Source organism: Acanthochromis polyacanthus, chromosome 10 (assembly GCF_021347895.1).
Source record: "Acanthochromis polyacanthus isolate Apoly-LR-REF ecotype Palm Island chromosome 10, KAUST_Apoly_ChrSc, whole genome shotgun sequence".
NCBI classification, from domain to species: domain Eukaryota; kingdom Metazoa; phylum Chordata; class Actinopteri; family Pomacentridae; genus Acanthochromis; species Acanthochromis polyacanthus.
The window spans coordinates 2,731,403-2,752,684 of NC_067122.1; the positions used below are offsets into that span (position 1 = coordinate 2,731,403).

General features: G+C 37.0%; 1 protein-coding gene across 5 annotated transcripts in view; it reads left to right on the forward strand.

Moving 5' to 3' along the window:
* Nucleotides 1-21,282, forward strand: part of LOC110960409 (protocadherin-1-like) — a 295,344-nt gene that overhangs the window by 118,224 nt on the left and 155,838 nt on the right. For 3 of the 5 annotated variants that reach the window (XM_051954882.1, XM_051954885.1, XM_051954883.1), the window contains exon 4: nt 15,556-15,775. In XM_051954882.1, coding sequence (XP_051810842.1) covers nt 15,556-15,775 — 220 coding nt within the window. Of the gene's footprint in view, nt 1-15,555; nt 15,786-21,282 lie in introns of all 5 variants that reach the window. The other 2 variants (XM_051954886.1, XM_051954884.1) reach the window with 1 other exon arrangement.

The following is a 21,282-nucleotide window of genomic DNA, read 5'->3' on the forward strand; positions in this document are numbered from 1 at the left end:
CTGTTTCGGGATGTTTTCGGTCACTGTTTTGGGATGTTTTCAGTCACTGTTTTTAGAGGTTTTCGGTCACTGTTTCGGGATGTTTTCGGTCACTGTTTTGGGATGTTTTCAGTCACTGTTTTTAGAGGTTTTCGGTCACTGTTTTTAGAGGTTTTCGGTCACTGTTTCGGGATGTTTTCGGTCACTGTTTTGGGATGTTTTCAGTCACTGTTTTTAGAGGTTTTCGGTCACTGTTTTTAGAGGTTTTCGGTCACTGTTTCGGGATGTTTTCGGTCACTGTTTTGGGATGTTTTCAGTCACTGTTTTTAGAGGTTTTCGGTCACTGTTTTGGGATGTTTACAGTCACTATTTTCAGATGTTTTTAGATGTTTTCAGTCACTGTTTTCGGATGTTTTTTGGATGCTTTCAGTCACCGTTTTCAGATGTTTTCGGTCACTATTTTCTGATGTTCTCAGCCATTATTTTCTAATGTTTTCAATCAGTATTTTAGGATATTTTCAGTCACTGTTTTCAGATGTTTTCGGTCCATATTTCAGATGTTACGGATGTTTTCGATTGCTATTTTCGGATGCTTTCCATCAATATTTCTGGATGTTTCAGTCAATATTTCCGGATGTTTTGGGTGTTTTCAGTCTCTATTTCCGGATGTTTTCAGATGGTTGCTGGTCACTATCACACATTTTTACCATTTTTTACTGATTTCAACTTTTTTCAGTGTCAGTGTTTGATTTTTTCAGTCACAATTTTCAGATGTTTTCGGATGTTTTAGCTACTTTTTTCAGATGTTTTCGACCGCTGTTTTCTCATGTTTTCTCATGTTTTTGGTCATGATTTTTGGATGTTTTCAGTCACGGTTTTCAGATGTTTTCTGTCACAGTTTTCAAATATTTTCGGTCACTGTTTTTAGATGTTTTTGGTCACTGTTTCAGATGTTTTCAGACATTTTTTTCGGAGGTTTGCGGTCACTATTGTTGGATGTTTTTAGTCACTAATTTCAGATGTTTTTGGTTGTTTTCAGTCACTGTTTTTGTTCACTATTTTCAGATTTTTACCAGCCGCTATTTTCTGATTTTTTGGGATATTTTTCAGCCACTGTTCTCCGATTATTTCGGTCACTATTTTCAGATGTTTTCGGATGTTTTTAGTCACTGTTTTCGGTCACTGTCACGCGTTTTTATCATTTTTTAAAAAACTGATTTCAGCTTTTTTCAGTATCGCAACACAAACGGTTAGAGGTTTACTGCATTTAAATCAGTTAAAATACCTTTATTTACAGATATTTGTGTTCAGTTTTTTTTACCTTTTCTTTCATGCGTTCTGTGGTTGTTGTGTTGCAGTTAAACATTTTGTGCTTTTGATCATAATTGGATGAATCTCTCAGAACTAAATGACTCAGGTGTTTTTTTTTAGACTCCCTACATGGGTGTTTATGAATTAAAACAAAAGAGGAGCTGCATTAGCGGTTAAAGAGCAGTTTTCAGGTCATTTTTGTGGCTTAAAATCATCTCTAACTCTCCAGTGATGGGGAGCAGACGGCTGTTTGGTTTTAGTGGATCAGGAAGCAGCAGGAAGCCGCCCGAAGCCCAAACAGACGCCGAAGCGCCGAGCTGCAGGTTGATTCCTTCTGCCGGATCAACTTCATTTAACACGAACAGGAAGAGAACATCTGCCTGCAGCTGCAGAAGCAACGCATGCAGGGAAGGTCTTCATCACGTGTCCTTCAGCGCCGTCGATGTCTGCTGCTGGACGATCGATCCGCGGCTGATCGATCGGCGTTAGTGCACGGTTTAGGGAGAAAAACAGGAAAAAATCAGTAAAAGCTGTGAAGCAAAGGGGGAAAAAATCATTTAAAAACACTGAAAAGATGCTGAAAATAACACAGGGAACGTGTTTGAAATAACACTTCTTTTTATTATTTAAATGCATTAAAAAACAAATTTTAAGGCATAAACCGTAATATGGGATATTTTTTCAAATAATGCAAATTATCTATAAAATATATTCATATTCTTTGAAGATAAAAAAATACAATAAGAAATTGTTTAAGTTTACAAATAAATACAGATTTTGGATGTAGCAATTCTGATCTTTTTAACAGTTAATATGTAAATTATTTCTTTTTTTTTTGATAAACCCGTGTAAAAAGTGTCCAGAAAATTGCAGAAAACAAAGTTTATTTTCTGTTTGTGCCTGCTTTGCACCTAAAATCAGACAGAAAACAGTAAAAATCAGTAAAATAACAGGAAATCACTCAGAAAATTGCAGAAAACGACGTTTTTTTAAAACCGTTTTTTTAGCAGTTAACGTGTAAATTGTTCCTTTTTTTTCAGCGATTTTACAAAAAAGTGTCCAGAGAATTGCAGAAAACATTTATTTTCTAATGTTTTATTAGAGATGCACAATACCGATCCGTTGCTGATATTTTTTTCTATTTATTCTACCAAAATATTCACATATTTTTGTAAACACCATCGGGTCTGTAGTGGAATAAATCTGTTCTTATAGCTGCTGACAGAAAACAGTAAAAATCACAACGTTTGCTCATTAAGATTGCAGAAAGAAATCTTTGTTGTGACTTTTTTAACAGTGAACATGTAAATTATTCCTTTTTTTGATAAACCCGTGTAAAAAGTGTCCAGAAAACTGCAGAAAACAAAGTTTATTTTCTGTTTGCACCTGCGTTGCACCTAAAATCAGACAGAAAACAGTAAAAATCAGTAAAATAACAGGAAATCACTCAGAAAATTGCAGAAAACGACGTTTTTTAAAAACTTTTTTTTAGCAGTTAACGTGTAAATTGTTCCTTTTTTTTCAGCGATTTTACAAAAAAGTGTCCAGAGAATTGCAGAAAACATTTATTTTCTAATGTTTTGTTAGAGATGCTGATATTTTTTTTCTATTTATTTTACCAAAAATATTCTCATATTTTTGCAAACACCATCGGGTCTGTAGTGGAATAAATCTGTTCTCATAGCTGCTGACAGAAAACAGTAAAAATCACAATGTTTGCTCATTAAGATTGCAGAAAGAAGTCTTTGTTGTGACCTTTTTTTAACAGTGAACATGTAAATTATTCCTTTTTTTTTGAGTAATCCTGCAATAAATTGTCCAGAAAATTGCAGAAAACGTTTATTTTCTGTTCACGCCTGCAGAAAACGGTGAAAGTCGGTGAAGCAGCTTCTAAAACGTGGCGACTGAACGTGTTTTTTGGAGCAGGTGTGTTATAATAGAACGACCGGCGGCGGCGTGTCGATGCTCAGATGAAATATTCAGACTTTTCTGCATCCAGTTTTCATTCATTCTGTTTCTGTTGTTGCTGGCAGCGGCTCCTCTTCTGCTGCTTCACGTGGGCCGAGTGTGTGTTAATCAGTGTGTTGTTGCAGGCTGTGTGTGTGTGTGTGTGTGCATGCATACTTGATAAGGACAGACTTTTATAAGCATGCACAATGCAGCCTCACACACTCTTATCTCCCAGCGAGCTCCGTAATGAGGATCTCTCACACACACACTCCTTATCTGCAGCTCCGTGTCTCGGCTGACAAACAGCCAGCGAGGCGTCCTGCTTCCTCCTCGCTGCTTTTTAATCATCTCTCAACAATGTGGCCCTGCAAAGCTGTAGCAGAAGCAGAAACCTCCTCCTCCTCTATCACCTCCTGCAGGAGCTCCAGGAGGAGGAAGAGGAGGAGAGGCGGCCTTCGTCTCATCGGCCTCGACCCACAGCTGGAGTCTTTCCTTCTGTTTCCAAGCTGTTCTACTTCTATTTTATTTTATTATTTGGGGAAAAAAAGGCACAACAATATTAAAAGAAAACAAAAGTTGATCTGAAGATGAAAAATCACCACAAAAAGGTGCAAAGTTTCCCCAGAAAATGCCGAATCTCCACAAAACATTGCAAAATCACAACAAAAACATGCAAAATCACCACAAACAGATGTAAAATCACCATAAAAAGGTGCAAAGTCGCCACAAAAGGTTGCAAAATCCTCACAAAAGATGCAAAATCCTCACAAAAAGATGCAAAATCACCACAATAAGATGCAAAATCACAACAAAAAGTGCAAAATCACCACAAAAAGATGTAAAATCACCACAAAAAGATGTAAAATCACCACAATAAGATGTAAAATCACCACAAAAAGTGCAAAATCACCACAATAACATGCAAAATAATAACAAAAAGTGCAAAATCACCACAATAAGATGTAAAATCACCACAATAAGATGCAAAATCACAACAATAAGATGCAAAATCACAACAAAAAGTGCAAAATCACTACAATAACATGCAAAATAATAACAAAAAGTGCAAAATCACCACAAAAAGATGTAAAATCACCACAATAAGATGTAAAATCACCACAATAAGATGTAAAATCGCCACAAAAAGTGCAAAATCACCACAAAAAGATGTAAAATCACCACAAAAAGATGTAAAATCACCACAATAAGATTTAAAATCACCACAATAAGATGCAAAATCACAACAAAAAGTGCAAAATCACAACAAAAAGGTGCAGAATAGCAAAGAAAAGATGCAAAATCACAACAATACGATGTGAAATCACTACAAACTGTAATTACAATATATTTTCTGTCACTCTTGCTGCCAGATTTGCAAAATATTAAATAATAAAAAAATATTTTTGCTCTAATGTCACATCAAAAATCTGTAATTTTACAAATATACATATATATATATATATATATATATATGTATATATATTTATTTATTTATTTTACAATGTGTTGGTGTAAAATTAGACAGATTTGATGCAATTAAATCACCAAAAAAATATAAATTTTAGTGTTAAAATACTAATTCTGCTGTTTTTTTCACCGTTTTTAAACATTATAAAGAAATCAAGCATTTTAAAAGTATTTTTTTCAGGCACCAGTTTTAAATTTAAAAATTACACAAAATATTTTTTTTATTAACATCAATTTTCTGATTTACTGTTAAAATATTAAATCTGTTATTTTCAACATTTTTAGAATTAAAAATTTAAAAATATTTTTTGAAAAAATATGACACATATCTATATGTGCATTTTAATAAATATTAATTTTATTGTCATTCACAGATCCAGGTTTTATATATTAATTCACATTAGACATTAAAACAGTATTTTTAAAATTTGTTTGGAGTTTTATTATGAAAATCTTGAAATGAAGTTTAAATTGTGGTGTTTCCTGTGAACTTAAACCTCCAGAATAAAAGTAAATTTTCATGTAGACTGAAGTGAACATCAGCAGCCTCTTTCTTCTTTTTTTTTCTGAATCTCTGCATAATTCTGCGTCTTTTTGTGTCTTCCTGTTGCTTTTTTGTGGCTTTAAAGCGTCTTTAATTGGTCCTTCCTGCAGCAGATTCGCGGCCTCGCTGCTCCGCTCCGCTAATGAAGGTCACTTATTACCGATTCAAGGAAAAGTGGTTCATCACGGCCTCTTGTTTTACATAAAAGTGCATCCAGACAGGAATTAATAGAAACTTCCGTCAAAGTGCAGCATAAACAGTTTGAGAGCCTTTTCCTTGAATCCGTAATTCCTGACCTTCGGCTCCATCACGACGTATTCAGCCGTTATTTTTCTGTTGTTTTTCTGTTATTTATGTTTTTAGGGTCAGAATATGAGCAGACCAGAATAAATAACGGTCCAGAGGTCGACTTTATTCCAGCTCTGAGACCAAACTTACAGTGAAAATGATGTTTTACTTTTGAAAACCAACTTTTATTCTCCAACCGAACAACGTCAGAGAGGCTTTTATTGATTATCAGACCCTCGACATGGATTGAAACGGAATATCATTGCTTTGTTTAACTTTATGGAGGTGAGAAAACATCATAAATGTATTAGAATCACAGTTTTGGACCATTTATTTCTATTTCTATCCACTTTTGCAACACATTTTCACTTAAAAATCCCCCAAAATAATTCCTCTCTGCGGTAAAACGTGCTGCTTTCTACTGATGAGGGTTTTAGTTTGTAGATTCTTAAACATCCCATCTGAGCAGAACAGCAGCAGATTTTAAAAAACTACAGTTCACATCATTTTCTGGCTGAATTTCTCTTTTTTTCTCAGCTAAAGCTTGATTCAAAATCATGACGAAAAGATGCGAAACGGTGAAATGACAACCAAAAAAAGGTGAAATTAAGACAAAAAGATAGAAAATCACCCCAAAAAGATGGAAAATCACAAGGAAAAGACGTGAAACTAAGACAAAAGATGCATAATCACAAAAAGGTGCAAAATTACAACAGAAGGATGCAAAATCACCACAAACGGATGTAAAATCACCACAAAAAGATGCAAAATCACCACAAAAAGGGATGAAATTGAGACAAAAAGATGCAAAATCACCACAAACGGATGTAAAATCACAACAAAAAGATGTGAAATCTCTTCAAAAAGATGCAAAATCACCACAGAAATATGTAAAATCACAACAAAAGGATGCAAAATCACCACAGAAATATCTAAAATCACAACAAAAGGATGCAAAATCACCACAAAAAGATGCAGTCACAACAAAACGGATGTAAAATCACCACAAAAAGATGTAAAATCACAACAAAAAGATGCGAAATCACGACAAAAAGATGCAAAATCACCACAAAAAGATGCGAAATCTCTTCAAAAGATGCAAAATCACCACAAAAAGAGATGAAATTAAGATGAAAAGATGTAAAAATCACCATAAAAAGATATAAAAATCAACACAAAAAGATGTAAAATCACAACAAAAAGATGCAAAATCACCAGAAACGGATGTAAAATCACAACAAAAAGATGCAAAATCTCTTCAAAAGATGCAAAATCACCAGAAACGGATGTAAAATCACAACAAAAAGATGCGAAATCCCATCAAAAAGATGTAACATCACAATAAAAGCTGAAGCTGAAGCTCTTCCATCTCCAGCTGTGGACCTTCTCAGGCTGCTTTCATCTGGATTCCATGCAGAACGTTGGAGGTCAGAGTCCCACCAGGAGCTGGAAGTTGTGCTGAAGGATGACGTTCTAGAGTTTAGGGAGGTTCAGGACGGAGGTGGGGCAGGAAACGGGGTCAGGCGGCCATTTTGTGGCGCGGTGGGACACAAGATGGCGGCTGGAGGAGTCGGTGGTGGAAGGTCTTTATCCTCCTCCCCTCTGATCTGCTCCAGTTTGGAGCGACCTGCTGAGGCGGCGTTTCTATTTCCAGCAGCAGCACAGTGTTGTTGTTGTTGTTGTTGTTGTTGTTTAGTTGGTCTCTCTCCATGTAGATTTCTCTCCTGAAGCAGCAGCCGCTTATTATCTGTGTTTTTATTGAAACTAACTCACCTGCTGCAGGTAGAAGCAGCCGTTTGGTGTTCGTGTTCGTGTTTATTTGTTCTGGGAATCCGTAGACGGGGAAAATCAATCTGTCGTCTTTACGGCGAGTTTAGCAAAACAAACTGAGGTTCAGGTGCTTCAGAGACGTTTGAAAGCTGCTGCTGGTTGTTTTAAAGAGAATTAAATCTGTAAAAACATGATTTCTACTTTTAATTAATTGATTTTAGGTGTTGTTGGTTGTTTTCTGTGAGACTTAGGGGTCTAAAAACATGATTTTTTCCCCATTTAACAAACTGGTTTTAGCTGCCGTTGGTCGTTTTATTTGGGATTTATGCGTCTAAAACATAATTTTTCTCATTTAACAGACTAGTTTTAGCTGCCGTTGGTCGTTTTATTTGGGATTTATGTGTCTAAAACATAATTTTTCTCATTTAACAGACTAGTTTTAGCTGCCGTTGGTCGTTTTATTTGGGATTTATGCGTCTAAAACGTAATTTTTCTCATTTAACAGACTAGTTTTAGCTGCTGTTGGTCGTTTTATTTGGGATTTATGCGTCTAAAACATAATTTTTCCCCATTTAACAAACTGGTTTTAGCTGCCGTTGGTCGTTTTATTTGGGATTTATGCGTCTAAAACATAATTTTTCTCATTTAACAGACTAGTTTTAGCTGCTGTTGGTCGTTTTATTTGGGATTTATGTGTCTAAAACATAATTTTTCTCATTTAACAGACTAGTTTTAGCTGCTGTTGGTCATTTTATTTGGGATTTATGTGTCTAAAACATAATTTTTCTCATTTAACAGACTAGTTTTAGCTGCCGTTGGTCATTTTATTTGGGATTTATGCGTCTAAAACATAATTTTTCTCATTTAACAGACTAGTTTTAGCTGCCGTTGGTCATTTTATTTGGGATTTATGCGTCTAAAACATAATTTTTCTCATTTAACAGACTAGTTTTAGCTGCCGTTGGTCGTTTTATTTGGGATTTATGCGTCTAAAACATAATTTTTCTCATTTAACAGACTAGTTTTAGCTGCCGTTGGTCGTTTTATTTGGGATTTATGCGTCTAAAACAAAATTTTTCTCATTTAACAGACTAGTTTTAGCTGCCGTTGGTCGTTTTATTTGGGATTTATGCGTCTAAAACATAATTTTTCTCATTTAACAGACTAGTTTTAGCTGCCGTTGGTCATTTTATTTGGGATTTATGTGTCTAAAACATAATTTTTCTCATTTAACAGACTAGTTTTAGCTGCCGTTGGTCATTTTATTTGGGATTTATGCGTCTAAAACATAATTTTTCTCATTTAACAGACTAGTTTTAGCTGCCGTTGGTCATTTTATTTGGGATTTATGCGTCTAAAACATAATTTTTCTCATTTAACAGACTAGTTTTAGCTGCCGTTGGTCATTTTATTTGGGATTTATGCGTCTAAAACATAATTTTTCTCATTTAACAGACTAGTTTTAGCTGCCGTTGGTCATTTTATTTGGGATTTATGCGTCTAAAACATAATTTTTCTCATTTAACAGACTAGTTTTAGCTGCCGTTGGTCATTTTATTTGGGATTTATGCGTCTAAAACATAATTTTTCTCATTTAACAGACTAGTTTTAGCTGCCGTTGGTCATTTTATTTGGGATTTATGCGTCTAAAACATAATTTTTCTCATTTAACAGACTAGTTTTAGCTGCCGTTGGTCGTTTTATTTGGGATTTATGCGTCTAAAACATAATTTTTCTCATTTAACAGACTAGTTTTAGCTGCCGTTGGTCATTTTATTTGGGATTTATGCGTCTAAAACATAATTTTTCTCATTTAACAGACTAGTTTTAGCTGCCGTTGGTCATTTTATTTGGGATTTATGCGTCTAAAACATAATTTTTCTCATTTAACAGACTAGTTTTAGCTGCCGTTGGTCATTTTATTTGGGATTTATGCGTCTAAAACATAATTTTTCTCATTTAACAGACTAGTTTTAGCTGCCGTTGGTCATTTTATTTGGGATTTATGCGTCTAAAACATAATTTTTCTCATTTAACAGACTAGTTTTAGCTGCCGTTGGTCGTTTTATTTGGGATTTATGCGTCTAAAACATAATTTTTCTCATTTAACAGACTAGTTTTAGCTGCCGTTGGTCGTTTTATTTGGGATTTATGTGTCTAAAACATAATTTTTCTCATTTAACAGACTAGTTTTAGCTGCCGTTGGTCATTTTATTTGGGATTTATGTGTCTAAAACATAATTTTTCTCATTTAACAGACTAGTTTTAGCTGCCGTTGGTCATTTTATTTGGGATTTATGTGTCTAAAACATAATTTTTCTCATTTAACAGACTAGTTTTAGCTGCCGTTGGTCATTTTATTTGGGATTTATGTGTCTAAAACATAATTTTTCTCATTTAACAGACTAGTTTTAGCTGCCATTGGTCGTTTTATTTGGGATTTATGTGTCTAAAACATAATTTTTTTCATTTAACAGACTAGTTTTAGCTGCCATTGGTCGTTTTATTTGGGATTTATGTGTCTAAAACATGACTTCTCTTTTAATTAACTGGCTTTAAGTGCTGCTGGTTGTTTTGTAAGAGACTTATGTAAATACCAATTTATTGTGTCATTTTTAAGTCCAGAATTTATTCCATCTTTTTTCTTTTATTTTATTCCTCAAGAGGATTACGTAAGTTTAAACCAGTTTAGAGTTTCAATCTTTAATCTGCTGATTTCAGTCTGTAAATCTGGTTTGGTTCAGGTTTAAGATCATAAAACAATTAAAAGACAATCTTTCTGTTTTAGTCTCCTGCTACGTTCTCTCCAGGCCTGAAGCTTCTGGATCAAATGAAATGAGCAGAATTAAACGTCACATTAACATGAGAACTAAAACCATCCCAGAGCTGAGATGACTGGCAGCAGTAATGAATGACCAAACCAAACACAGATCGCTTTCTGACCCCTCTGAGCTCCTGTAGTTCCTGCCATCCTTCGGGGATGAAGCTCAGCAGATCTGCAGCGAGTCTGGATTTACTTTTTACCTGAGAGGAGCCTGCAGCTGCTCCGACAGCACGTCGTACAGCGCTCGATTTAAGGCCGAGAGGTCCGGTCGCCCAAATGACATTTTTTGGGCCACCAACATACGTCAATTTAGACATTTTTAGGAGCCAAAATCAACTTTTAGTGGCCAGAAAAATTAATCCTACTTTTTTTTTTTTTTTTTTTTTGGGGGGGTGGGGTGGGGGGGATCCAGTTCCTCCTCCACGTCAACTTGTTAGCTGGAGCCGCCGAGCTATCGCTGGTCGCTGGGCAAAGTGTGCCTTAAAACCCCCCACGGCCGTGAAAAGTCACCCACGAATGAGCAGCGCATTGTCCGGAGCTCCTAGCGGGCGACTGGGACGTTGACAGCCGGAACAGGTGCGGTTTGTCCCGGGCAGATGAGCGGCGAGGAGCGGCAGGTGTTAGCCGAGCAGCTAGCGGGGGATAGCTAGCCGGCCGGGGAGTCTGAGCAGTCTGTGACCGGGGACCCGCCGAGTTAAAAATGACAGCTCCGGTGGCTTGGTGCTTTCCGTTCGCGGTGCTCAGGCTCAGTTGGGGCTGTCCTCCGGATGCCGCCACCACATTCTGGGCTGGTTCTGGATCCGACGGAGTCTCGCGGACTCCCGTGAGATGTTAACGACGTTACCATCAGCGACAATAAAGTGTTCAAATTTGAAATTAAATCGGCGGAAATCCACGGATCCGCGGAAAATTGCCATCCCTGAAACTTGGATTTGGAGGTCAGTAGCCCAAATCAAAATATTTGGGCCCCTAACCAGCGTGTTTTTTGTCATTTTTGGTCGCCAAAATCGGTTTTTAGTCGCAAATGGCGACCTGGCGACCGTCTAAATCGAGCGCTGTCGTATAAACTTAGTCTGGAGGACGAGTGGACTCCGTTTACTCTGCTGTTTTACAGAGGGACAGTCACAGATCATTTCAGTCCTCTCAGGCTGCAGAAAACAAGAAACAAACTGACACAAATGAGACACAAAATGACAAAAACGAGACACAAAATGATCAAAAATGAGACACAAAATGATCAAAAATGAGAAATAAACTGACACAAATGAGACCCAGAATGACAAAAACGAGACACAAACAATAAAAAGAAGACAAAAAAACGACAGAAACAACACATAAAATGACAATCGAGACACAAAATGGCAGAAGTGAGACAAAAAATAAAAATAAAACACAAAAATGACAGAAACACCAAAAATTACAAAAAGGAGAAATAAACTGACACAAATCAGACACAATATGACAAAAACAAGACATAAAACGAGAAAAAAACGAGATGCAAAACAACAAAAGCAAGACACAAAGTGACTAAAAAGAGACAAAATGATAAAGACACAAAATGGAAAAAAAATGAGACCCAAAACGACAAGACGCAAAACGACAAAAACGAGACGTAAAACAACAGAAACAAGACACAAAGTGACTAAAAAGAGACAGAGAATGACAAAAACGAGACACACTGTTTCAGGATTTAGACGCAGCCGGTTTCAGGATTTAGACGCAGCCGGGTTGCTGCTGTGAAAGCTGCTCAGAGTGGAGATGAAGGTTTAATGGAGGAGCTCAGTGCTGGTGTGTTTCCAGATCCACTGGTTTTACTGTTTCGGGTCCTGACAGCGCCCAGTTGCCATGGCGACAGAGGGACGTTGGTGGGTGGCTGGTCAGGTGTGTGTTTGTGTTTTAATTACAAAACCATCAAACGCACAATCACTCCAGAACTGGAGGACATTTTACGTCCCATAATTTACGACATTTTCTGTCTCGTTTTTGTTGTTTTGTGTCTCATTTTTGTTGTTATTGGTCTCATTTTTGTTGTTATTGGTCTCATTTTTGTTGTTTTGTGTCTCGTTTCTGTTGTTATTGGTCTCATTTTTGTTGTTATTGGTCTTATTTTTGTTGTTTTGTGTCTCGTTTCTGTTCTTATTGGTCTCATTTTTGTTGTTATTGGTCTCATTTTTGTTGTTTTGTGTCTCGTTTCTGTTGTTATTGGTCTCATTTTTGTTGTTATTGGTCTTATTTTTGTCATTTTGTGTCTCGTCGTTTTCCTGTGCTGCCAGCATTTTATTTTGAAATTCCTGTAAAATCACACCAGTTTCTCCGTATTTAATGTAGTTTTCCTTGATATAAAGGCTCATGTAAATAAAGATGGAGACATTGTGGTCTTAAATGATGGAACAGGTGGACAGTCCGATAAAACAAGCCTCTGCTGCTCTGGTTTCTCCTCATAATGACTGAGATGAGAGGTTTAAAGTGAAGGTAGTGGAGTTCCTGGAAGCAGCCTGAGGTCTTCGATTCATATCTGTCTTTATTGGAGCATGTTGAGGTCTTCATGCTTCCCCTCGCCGTCACCGCTGTGTGGTTTGTCGGCTTTTTAACCGTATTTCTGCCTCCTGCGCTGAAGGCTGAATGGACGTGGACATGTTTGGGTTAATGGCGGTCAGTCGCTGAGAAGCTGGAAGTTATTCATCAGAAAACCACTCGTCTGAATCCGGTTCTGACTCCGGCGTTGTGTCTCCAACATCTTCCTCCTCTGTTCACTGTTTCTGAGCCGTTTGTCCATTTATTCTGTTCATCCGGAAGGCTTCATTCTCCTCTTTTCACATCTTTCTTTGGTGGTTTCAAGCATATTGTTGGTGATTTTTTTGATTTTTGTGATGATTTTATGTGTTTCTGTGGTGGCTTTGAGTCTTTTTTGGTAGTTTTTCCACCTTTTGTGGTGAATTTGTGCCTTTTTCTGGTGATTTTCAGTCTTTTTTTGTTGATTTTACATCTGTTTGTGGTGATTTTAATTCTTTTTTGGTAGTTTTGTCTGCCTGTTTTATGAATTTCTGTCTTTTTGAGGTGATTTTTAGTATTTTGAGGTGATTTTGTGTCTTTTTGAGGTGATTTTGAGCCTTTTTTGGTAGTTTTCCTCCTTTTGTGATAATTTTGGGTCTCTTTTGGCGATTGTACATTGTTTAAAGTGATTTTGAGTCGTTTTGAGGTGATTTTGAGTCTTTTTGTGATGATTGTGAGCCTTTTCGTGATGATTTTGAATCTTTTTGTGATGATTTTGAGTCTTTTTGTGATGATTTTGTGTCTTTTTGTGACGAGTTTGAGTCCTTTTCGTGATGATTTTGAATCTTTTTGTGATGATTTGGAGTCCTTTTGTGATATTTTGAATCTTTTTGTGATGATTTTGAATCTTTTTGTGGTGATTTAGAGTCTTTTTGAGGTGATTTTTCGTATTTTGAGGTGATTTTGTGTCTTTTTGAGGTGATTTTGTGTCTTTTTGGTAGTTTTCCTCCTTTTGTGACAATTTTGGGTCTCTTTTGGCGATTGTACATTGTTTAAAGTGATTCTGAGTTGTTTTGAGGTGATTTTGAGTCTTTTTGTGATGATTGTGAGCCTTTTCGTGATGATTTTGAATCTTTTTGTGATGATTTTCAGTCTTTTTGTGATGATTTTGTGTCTTTTTGTGATGAATTTGAGTCCTTTTCGTGATGATTTTGAATCTTTTTGTGGTGATTTTGAGTCTTTTTGTGATGATTTTGAATCTTTTTGTGATGATTTTGAGTCTTTTTGATGTGGTTTTGCATCTTTGAAGTTGCCGTTATTCTCACTACTCTGCTCATCATCAGTAGAAAGATGTTTCACCGTGCTGAATGGATCTCCAACAACCTCTGTTCACTGTTTCTGAGCCATGCTGAATTTATTTTATCCGTCCAGTAGCTTTGGTATTCCTCTTGGGATCGTTGGGGACAGGTTTTAAGGAATTGTAATGAACTTTTTCAAACATTCTGGATACGTTAATGCCCTTTTAGATGTTTGGTGCCTTTTTTTTTGCAACATCGAACAGTTTTTGAGTCACTTTGGACATTTCTGAAAGTTATTTTGCACATTACGCCATTTTTAGACATAAAGATGTTTGGGTTAGTAGTGTCTGAGAAGCTGGAAGTTATTCAGTCGAAAACCACTCGTCTGAAACTGGTTCTGACTTGGGTTTTGTGAGAAAACACGTCAACACGCCTGACTTGTTTGAATAATGAAACGGTTTGTTGCTAATCGTTAATCCGCTGCAGATCGACCGAATCTCAGGACGCATCAAGACATGAAGGTTTTAAATAAACCTCCTGCAGCAGAAACTTGTAGTTCTTTGTTCAGCGCTGGAGTTTTCCTGGTGGAGCTTCTGATAACAGAACAGGAGAGACAATAGATGTCTGTTAAAACAGTTGAATCTCTGTAAATAATTCACCAGCGGATCGACTGGATCTTTAACATTCAGAACCACGTCGAGGTGGAGAACCAGAGACGCAAATCAACAGAAGATGTAGAGGAAATGTACCGATAAAAACTGAACTAATTAGGAAATTAAATATTAAAGAGGCAATAGAACCATTAAGAATAAATAGAGGAATTAAAATAAAGTTGTGCAAACAGAACGACCCTGAGTATAAGGAGAGTCTTTGGTGTTGGAAGTTATGCCAGAAATCAGGAAAACAAGACAAAAGTTGAAATTACTTCATTATTTATTTGAAGAAAACTGAACTCAACATGTACAAGATTCTTCCAAAGCCACACTGGAACAAACGGAGGCTCCACATGCTACAGATATTTAGCTATTTATTCTGTTTTTACATCCATCTTTTGTCTGTTCTCTGTGGAAACACTGCCTACAGTTCAACCGAATTCTCTGAACTTTTGTCTTTTTGTAGCCTTTGTGTTTGCAGTTTTTGGATAAAGGTTTATTTTTTGTGTAGAATTGAGCAGTTTTGATCAAATATTCCCATTTTAAGCTAGGATTAGTTTACTTTTGGCATTTGAACGATACGTCGGACGTGGTTTGCTTGCAGCCCGTTGGAAGACCATTTCTGTTTTTGTGGTTTCTGACTGATGAATGATATCATTTTTCAGGTTCAGATGTGGTGAATATGACTTTTTAAGCTTGTCGATTGTACTTCCTGTCGACGTGTTTGGCTCACTGGTGTGTAAATAAGAAGAGATGAAATAATCAGATGGTATAAAACGAGATGAAAGTTGACGGTTTTGAGCTTCAGAATCAAAGCAAAACTTCGAGACCAGTAATAAAAGCATCTAAATGTCTTCTTTCAGGTTATTTTTACAGCATGACATCAAACCGAAGCTAATAAAACCGCTCCTCGTGTTAAATTTAACTCGTCAACATGAGCCTCGAAACTAACCGAATCCCTCCGTCTGCCAATCACAGCTGCCCCACCGCCGAGTCACCTTCTCCACGGCCAATCAGGCTCAGGATCTGCAGGATGCCTCCCAGCACAGCTACTACGACAGCGGCCTGGAGGAATCGGAGACGCCCAGCTCCAAGTCGTCGTCGGGGCCCCGGATCGGGCCCCTGGCTCTGCCTGAAGACCACTACGAGCGGACCACGCCCGACGGCAGCATCGGCGAGATGGAGCACCCGGAGAACGGTAAGACCAGGTGGAGTTTCCCTCCCTGTTCTCCTGCTTCATCCATCATCACACAAACACACACACTGACAAACACACACACGCTGCACACACACACCTACACACACCTCGCATGTCAGCAGGAATGTTAACGTCGTGTGTTTAATCAGATTCCCACAATTCCCTGCGCTGTGTATACCATCGCTAAAGAGGTGTGTGACCTCACAGCAGCACAACACAATCAATATGCAACATAATCAAGTCCCACGGCTTAACGAATTAACATCCCAATTATGTAAATCACACTGAGTCCAACCTTCCATCAGCTCCACTTATGGATCCACAGAGGGAGGCTAGCGGGGGATGCGCTAACACAACACCCTGCTCAGTGTCTACAGCGGTTAGCATCCTGTCAGCTGTCGGCGTGTCGCCACGTTGACTTTTATACGTCTTCCCCCGTTCACCGTCTGCGGCCAAACAGCTCGTCTTCATAAAGCTAACAGGTTGTGAGAGTAGCAGGCTTGGCTAATTAGCCGTAGCCTGTTAGCAGATGTGGGAAACAGAGAGACGCTAATGATGCTAATGTCCCTACAGATTCTCAAGACAACAGTGTTGGCGGTTTTTCTTTTGAAGCGTGTTGACACAGGGTTCTGGCTGTTTGACATGAAAACTGAGCAAATAAAACATCCTGTAATTTCAACAAGTTGTTAGCTGACAGTTAGCCTTTTGACCCCATGTATACATCTTATTAGCGGATAGTGAGAGATGCTAATGATGCTAATGTACTAGTAGTGTTTTCAGCTTTTGTTTTGATGCGTGTTGACTCACACTGTTCTGGCTGTTTGACATGAAAACAGTAAATAAAACATCCTCTAATTTCAACAAGTTGTTAGCTGACAGTTAGCCCTTCAAGCCAAAGTATACATCTTAGTAGCAGACAGTGAGAGATGCTTATGATGCTAATGTAGTAGTAGTGTTCACAGTTTTTCTTCAGAAGCATGTTGACTCACACCGTTCTGACTGTTTTGACACTGAAACAGTAAACATCTAACTTTAGCATTAAACAATTTAACTGGGGTCCAATGTTCGCCTCTCACTACAACATGTTGTTAGCTGACAGTTAGCCTTTTGACCCCATGTGTACATCTTGTTAGCAGATATGAGAAACAGAGAGATGTGCTCATGATGCTAATGTCCCTACAGATTATGAAGACAACACACTACAGCGTTTTCATCTTCAGTTTGAAGCACACTAAGTTTTCCTGTTTTGAACTGAGTTAACAAGACATCCTTTAACCCTACACAAGCTGTTTGCCAATTATTAGCTTACAAGCTAGCATTTTGTCGGATTAAAATTGTGTAAATGCTAATAATACTGCATTTAGTGCAGATTTACTTTTGATGTGCTTGAAGCTAGGTTAGCATTAATGAGCTTCACTGGGATTAACCGTACATATTTTGTTAGCAAATGAATGAAACACTGAGAGATGCTAATGATGCTAATGTCCATACAGACCATAATGTTTTCAAATGTTCTTTTCAAACATGTTGACACCAAAACAATAAAACTGCATAAGTAATAAGTCTTCTAACAAGTTTGTAGCTAGTTGTTAGCTGAAAAGTTGGCCTTTTGACTGATGATAAATTGCTAGGTGTCAAAAAGCTAGCTAGACTTTTGACAGCTAGCATTTTGTCATCAGTCAAAAGGCCAGCTTGTCAGCTAACAACTCAGCATTTTGACTGACGACAAAATGCTAATGAAGCTACATCGCGGCAGACTTATCTTTGGTAAGTTTTGAAGCTAGGTGAGCATGAAACAACTTAGCCAGGGCCTGTATTATCATGACGTTAGCATGCTAAGAAACAGTTTAATTGTGTGGTATTATTTTTTCCCCTGTAGCACTTGTCTGCTGACATTTACGTTGTAGTTTTGGTTTAAGTTATCACACTTTCTGCTTAACATTATGCTAAAGCTAGGAGCTAGCTGCTTTGTTCGTAGCATGGCAATTAGCTGTAGTGGTTAATGGAAACAGCTGGACTTTTGTCATAGTGAAAATGGTAGGTTGTCGGCTAGCAATTAGCCTTTTGACTGATGGCAAAATGCTAATGATGCTACATCATGGCAGACTTAGCTTTGATAAATATTTACTTATTTGTCAATATTTATGTCGTAGTTTTATTTTAAGTTGGCAGTTTAACACCTTGAATTTGTACAAGTGGCTAACGTTTGTGTAAAGAAACGCAGCTTCTGACTTTTATCGGTGCAGTTAGCCATAGCGGTTATTAGAAACTAGCATCTTCTGCACAGATTAAAGCAGCTGAAGTTGCATTTTATTGCATGTTTTCGACGAGCCGAAACGGATAAAGAACATTTGCATCATATCTCAGTCCTGCTTTTGCTCACAGCTGAGTTGATTGTGAGCTCCTCAGTGGGACTTGGTTTGTTGGTTTGTTTTGGTCCACGTTTGACCCGAGCGGCGCCGCGGATGTTGAGTCCAGACACCAAACACGCTTCCTTGTGTGAGCACAGCTGCTGGGGAACATAAAACCAGTCAATTATACTTGTGCAGAATATAATTAATACATTGAACATCCACAGCCGCTGCATATTTAAAAAGCCTCATTTAAATCTTTAAAGTCCAAAAACATAAACCAGCCCAAGCATAAAAAAGCCTTCATTTATCCAAATGAAGAGGACTAAGACGTCTTTATATCACTAACCGAACACAAAGACCGAATTAGAAGACGCTGCTCTCACTTTGGGCTGAGAGCTAATTACATATTTTAGGGTTTTAGAGTATTTTTGCTTCGCGGCGGTTGTGTGGCGTTGTCGAGATTGGCTCTCGTTCTGCCTCCCACCTATAATATCGCTTTTAGATCACGATATTCAGCTTTTAGCCGTTGACTTTTAACAAACGAAGTGCTTCAATTATCTCCTTCATGGAGCCAAACGATTATTGAGACGCACATGATTCAGTTTCACCGACATTCATCCTCAGTTTATCATTTCCACATTACAACTTCCAGATCACAGAGTGTCTACAAAGGAACACAACATTTAGTCACCTGGAACTGAACCATAGAGGATCAAAACCACAATAGTCCGACGAAAAGCAATAAAAACAGACAAAATATTACAAAAATGAGACGCAAAACGACAAAACATGAGACAAATGACGTGAAACAATACAAAAAAACACAAAAAATTTGACCAAAAAGTGAGAAAACGACAAAACAATGGACAAATGACACAAGAAAGACAAAAAAATGACAAAGATGAGAAACAAAACCAGAAAAAAATAGACAAACAACACAAGCGAGACACAAAACAGTGAATAAAGCAAAACACGTGACAAAAATGAGACAAAAAAACACAAGCGAGACAAAAAGGAAGCACAAAATGACAAAAATCAGCCAAAAAATGATAAAAACAAGACAAAATACAAAAATGAGACATTAAACAAAAAAAATGAGACAAACGCCATGAAACAAAACAAAAAAGAGAAAAAAATTACACAAAAATGTTGCAGAGTGACAAAAACACAAGACAAATAACACAAATGAGAAATAAAACAATAAAACGAGTAATAAAATGACAAAAATGAGAAACAAAATGACAAAAATGAGACACAAAATGACAAAAACACAAGACAAACAACAAAAATGAGAAATAAACAAAAATGACAAAGAAAACAACAAAAATGACAAAACAACAAAAATGAGAAACAAAAGCACAATGAGACACAAAATGACAAAAACACAAGACTAACAACAAAAATGAGAAATGAAACAACAAAATGAGAAATAAAATGACAAAATGAGTAAAAAAATGACAAAAATGAGAAACAAAATTACAAAAACATAACACTAATGACAAAAATGAGAAATAAAATGACAAAAATGAGACATAAAACAACAAAAATGAGAAATATGATGACAACAACAAGAAATATAACAACTAAAGACAAATAACAACAAAAACAAGATAGAATGTTATCCTCAGGAGGACTGGTTCTGGACAGCGTTCCGCCTGTTTGACACCCCAGCATTAGACGTACATCTGAACAAGTAAACCAGGTTTTATTTTTTACTTCTGTCGCCGCTCGTTGTTCTGTTAGCGCCTCATTAGCGCTGATGCTAACTGAGCTAACGGAGGTGAGGAGTGAGGAGAGGGCGGGCGAGCGAGGTTAGGTCTGACTGATCCACTCTCTCTCTCTCTCTCTCTCTCTCTCTCTCTCTCTCTGCGACCCACAGGTCCAACATATACCATCTGTAAACACAATTATTCACAGCTGCTCGCACGCCCACCGGCTACTGCCACCCAGTGTGTGTCTGAGTGTGTGTGTCTGAGTGTGTGTGTGTGTGCACGGGGGGCGTGCACGGCAGAATGAGGTCAGGGTGAAGCCGAGTGTGTGTTGGCGGTGATGGTGTTGTACGATCTTCCACTTTGATGGTCAAACATGTTTTAGCTGCAGGTGTTCTCCCAAGAAACTGTGTGTTCTCGTGTGTGTGTGTGTGTGAGGTCAACAGATTACAGCTGGTCTTCTGAGGATTAACGCGCCACCACAGATACACTCTACTCTCCCCCGATTCAAAACTGAAACCTTTATTGCTCAGATAAGCCGAGCCGCTCATATTCATAATCTAATATAAAAATAATCCCCGCTGCTTTTTCCCCTCTCCTTGCTCTTATTCTTGTAATCTGTAAGTAGATCATCCCTCGCTGCTTTGTCCGTTCAGAATGCTCTGCAGGGATGATTCAAAACACAGGGTGGGTTTATTGGAGGACGTACGCTCTAAAAAATAATGTTTGGGTTCAAGAAAAAAAAACCCCAGGAGTATATTTAGGTGAAGACAGCTTCTAGATTTTTTTTTTTTAACTTTTTTTATTTTCTTTATTTTTTTGCACATTTTTATATTTATGTATTTTAGATTTTAATTTAATTCAATTCAATTCAATATACTTTATTGTCCCACTTGGGGAAATTTGTCTTGGACTCAGAGCTACTGAGCTATGATAATATATTTTTACATTTATTTTAAACTATTATTATTATTATTATGTACACATTTTAAATTGAACAAATATTTGATTCAAATTACATTTTTTTGTAGTTTTTGTCTTTTAATATAATGTTTGGACAGTTTCTAATGAAAGCTTGTTCAATTACTTTTAATATTTAATAATTTTCTTATTTTAATACATTTTTTAAATATATATATTTAGAATATATTATTATTATTCAATATTTTAATAGATTTTTTATATTTGTTTTAAGCCATTTTGTGTGTTAGGTAGTTTTATTATCATTATTATTATTATTATTATTAACACAATTTTTTAACTGGACAAATATTTCTTTAAAATCAGATTAATTTGTGTAGTTTTTGGCTTTAAAAAATAATGTTTGGGCTCCAGAAAAAACATCAATCTTTTTGGATGAAGACATCTAATGACATATTTAATTTCCTTTAATATTTTGCATATTTTTTCAGTTTATTTTGTATTTGTTCTTTATGCATATTTC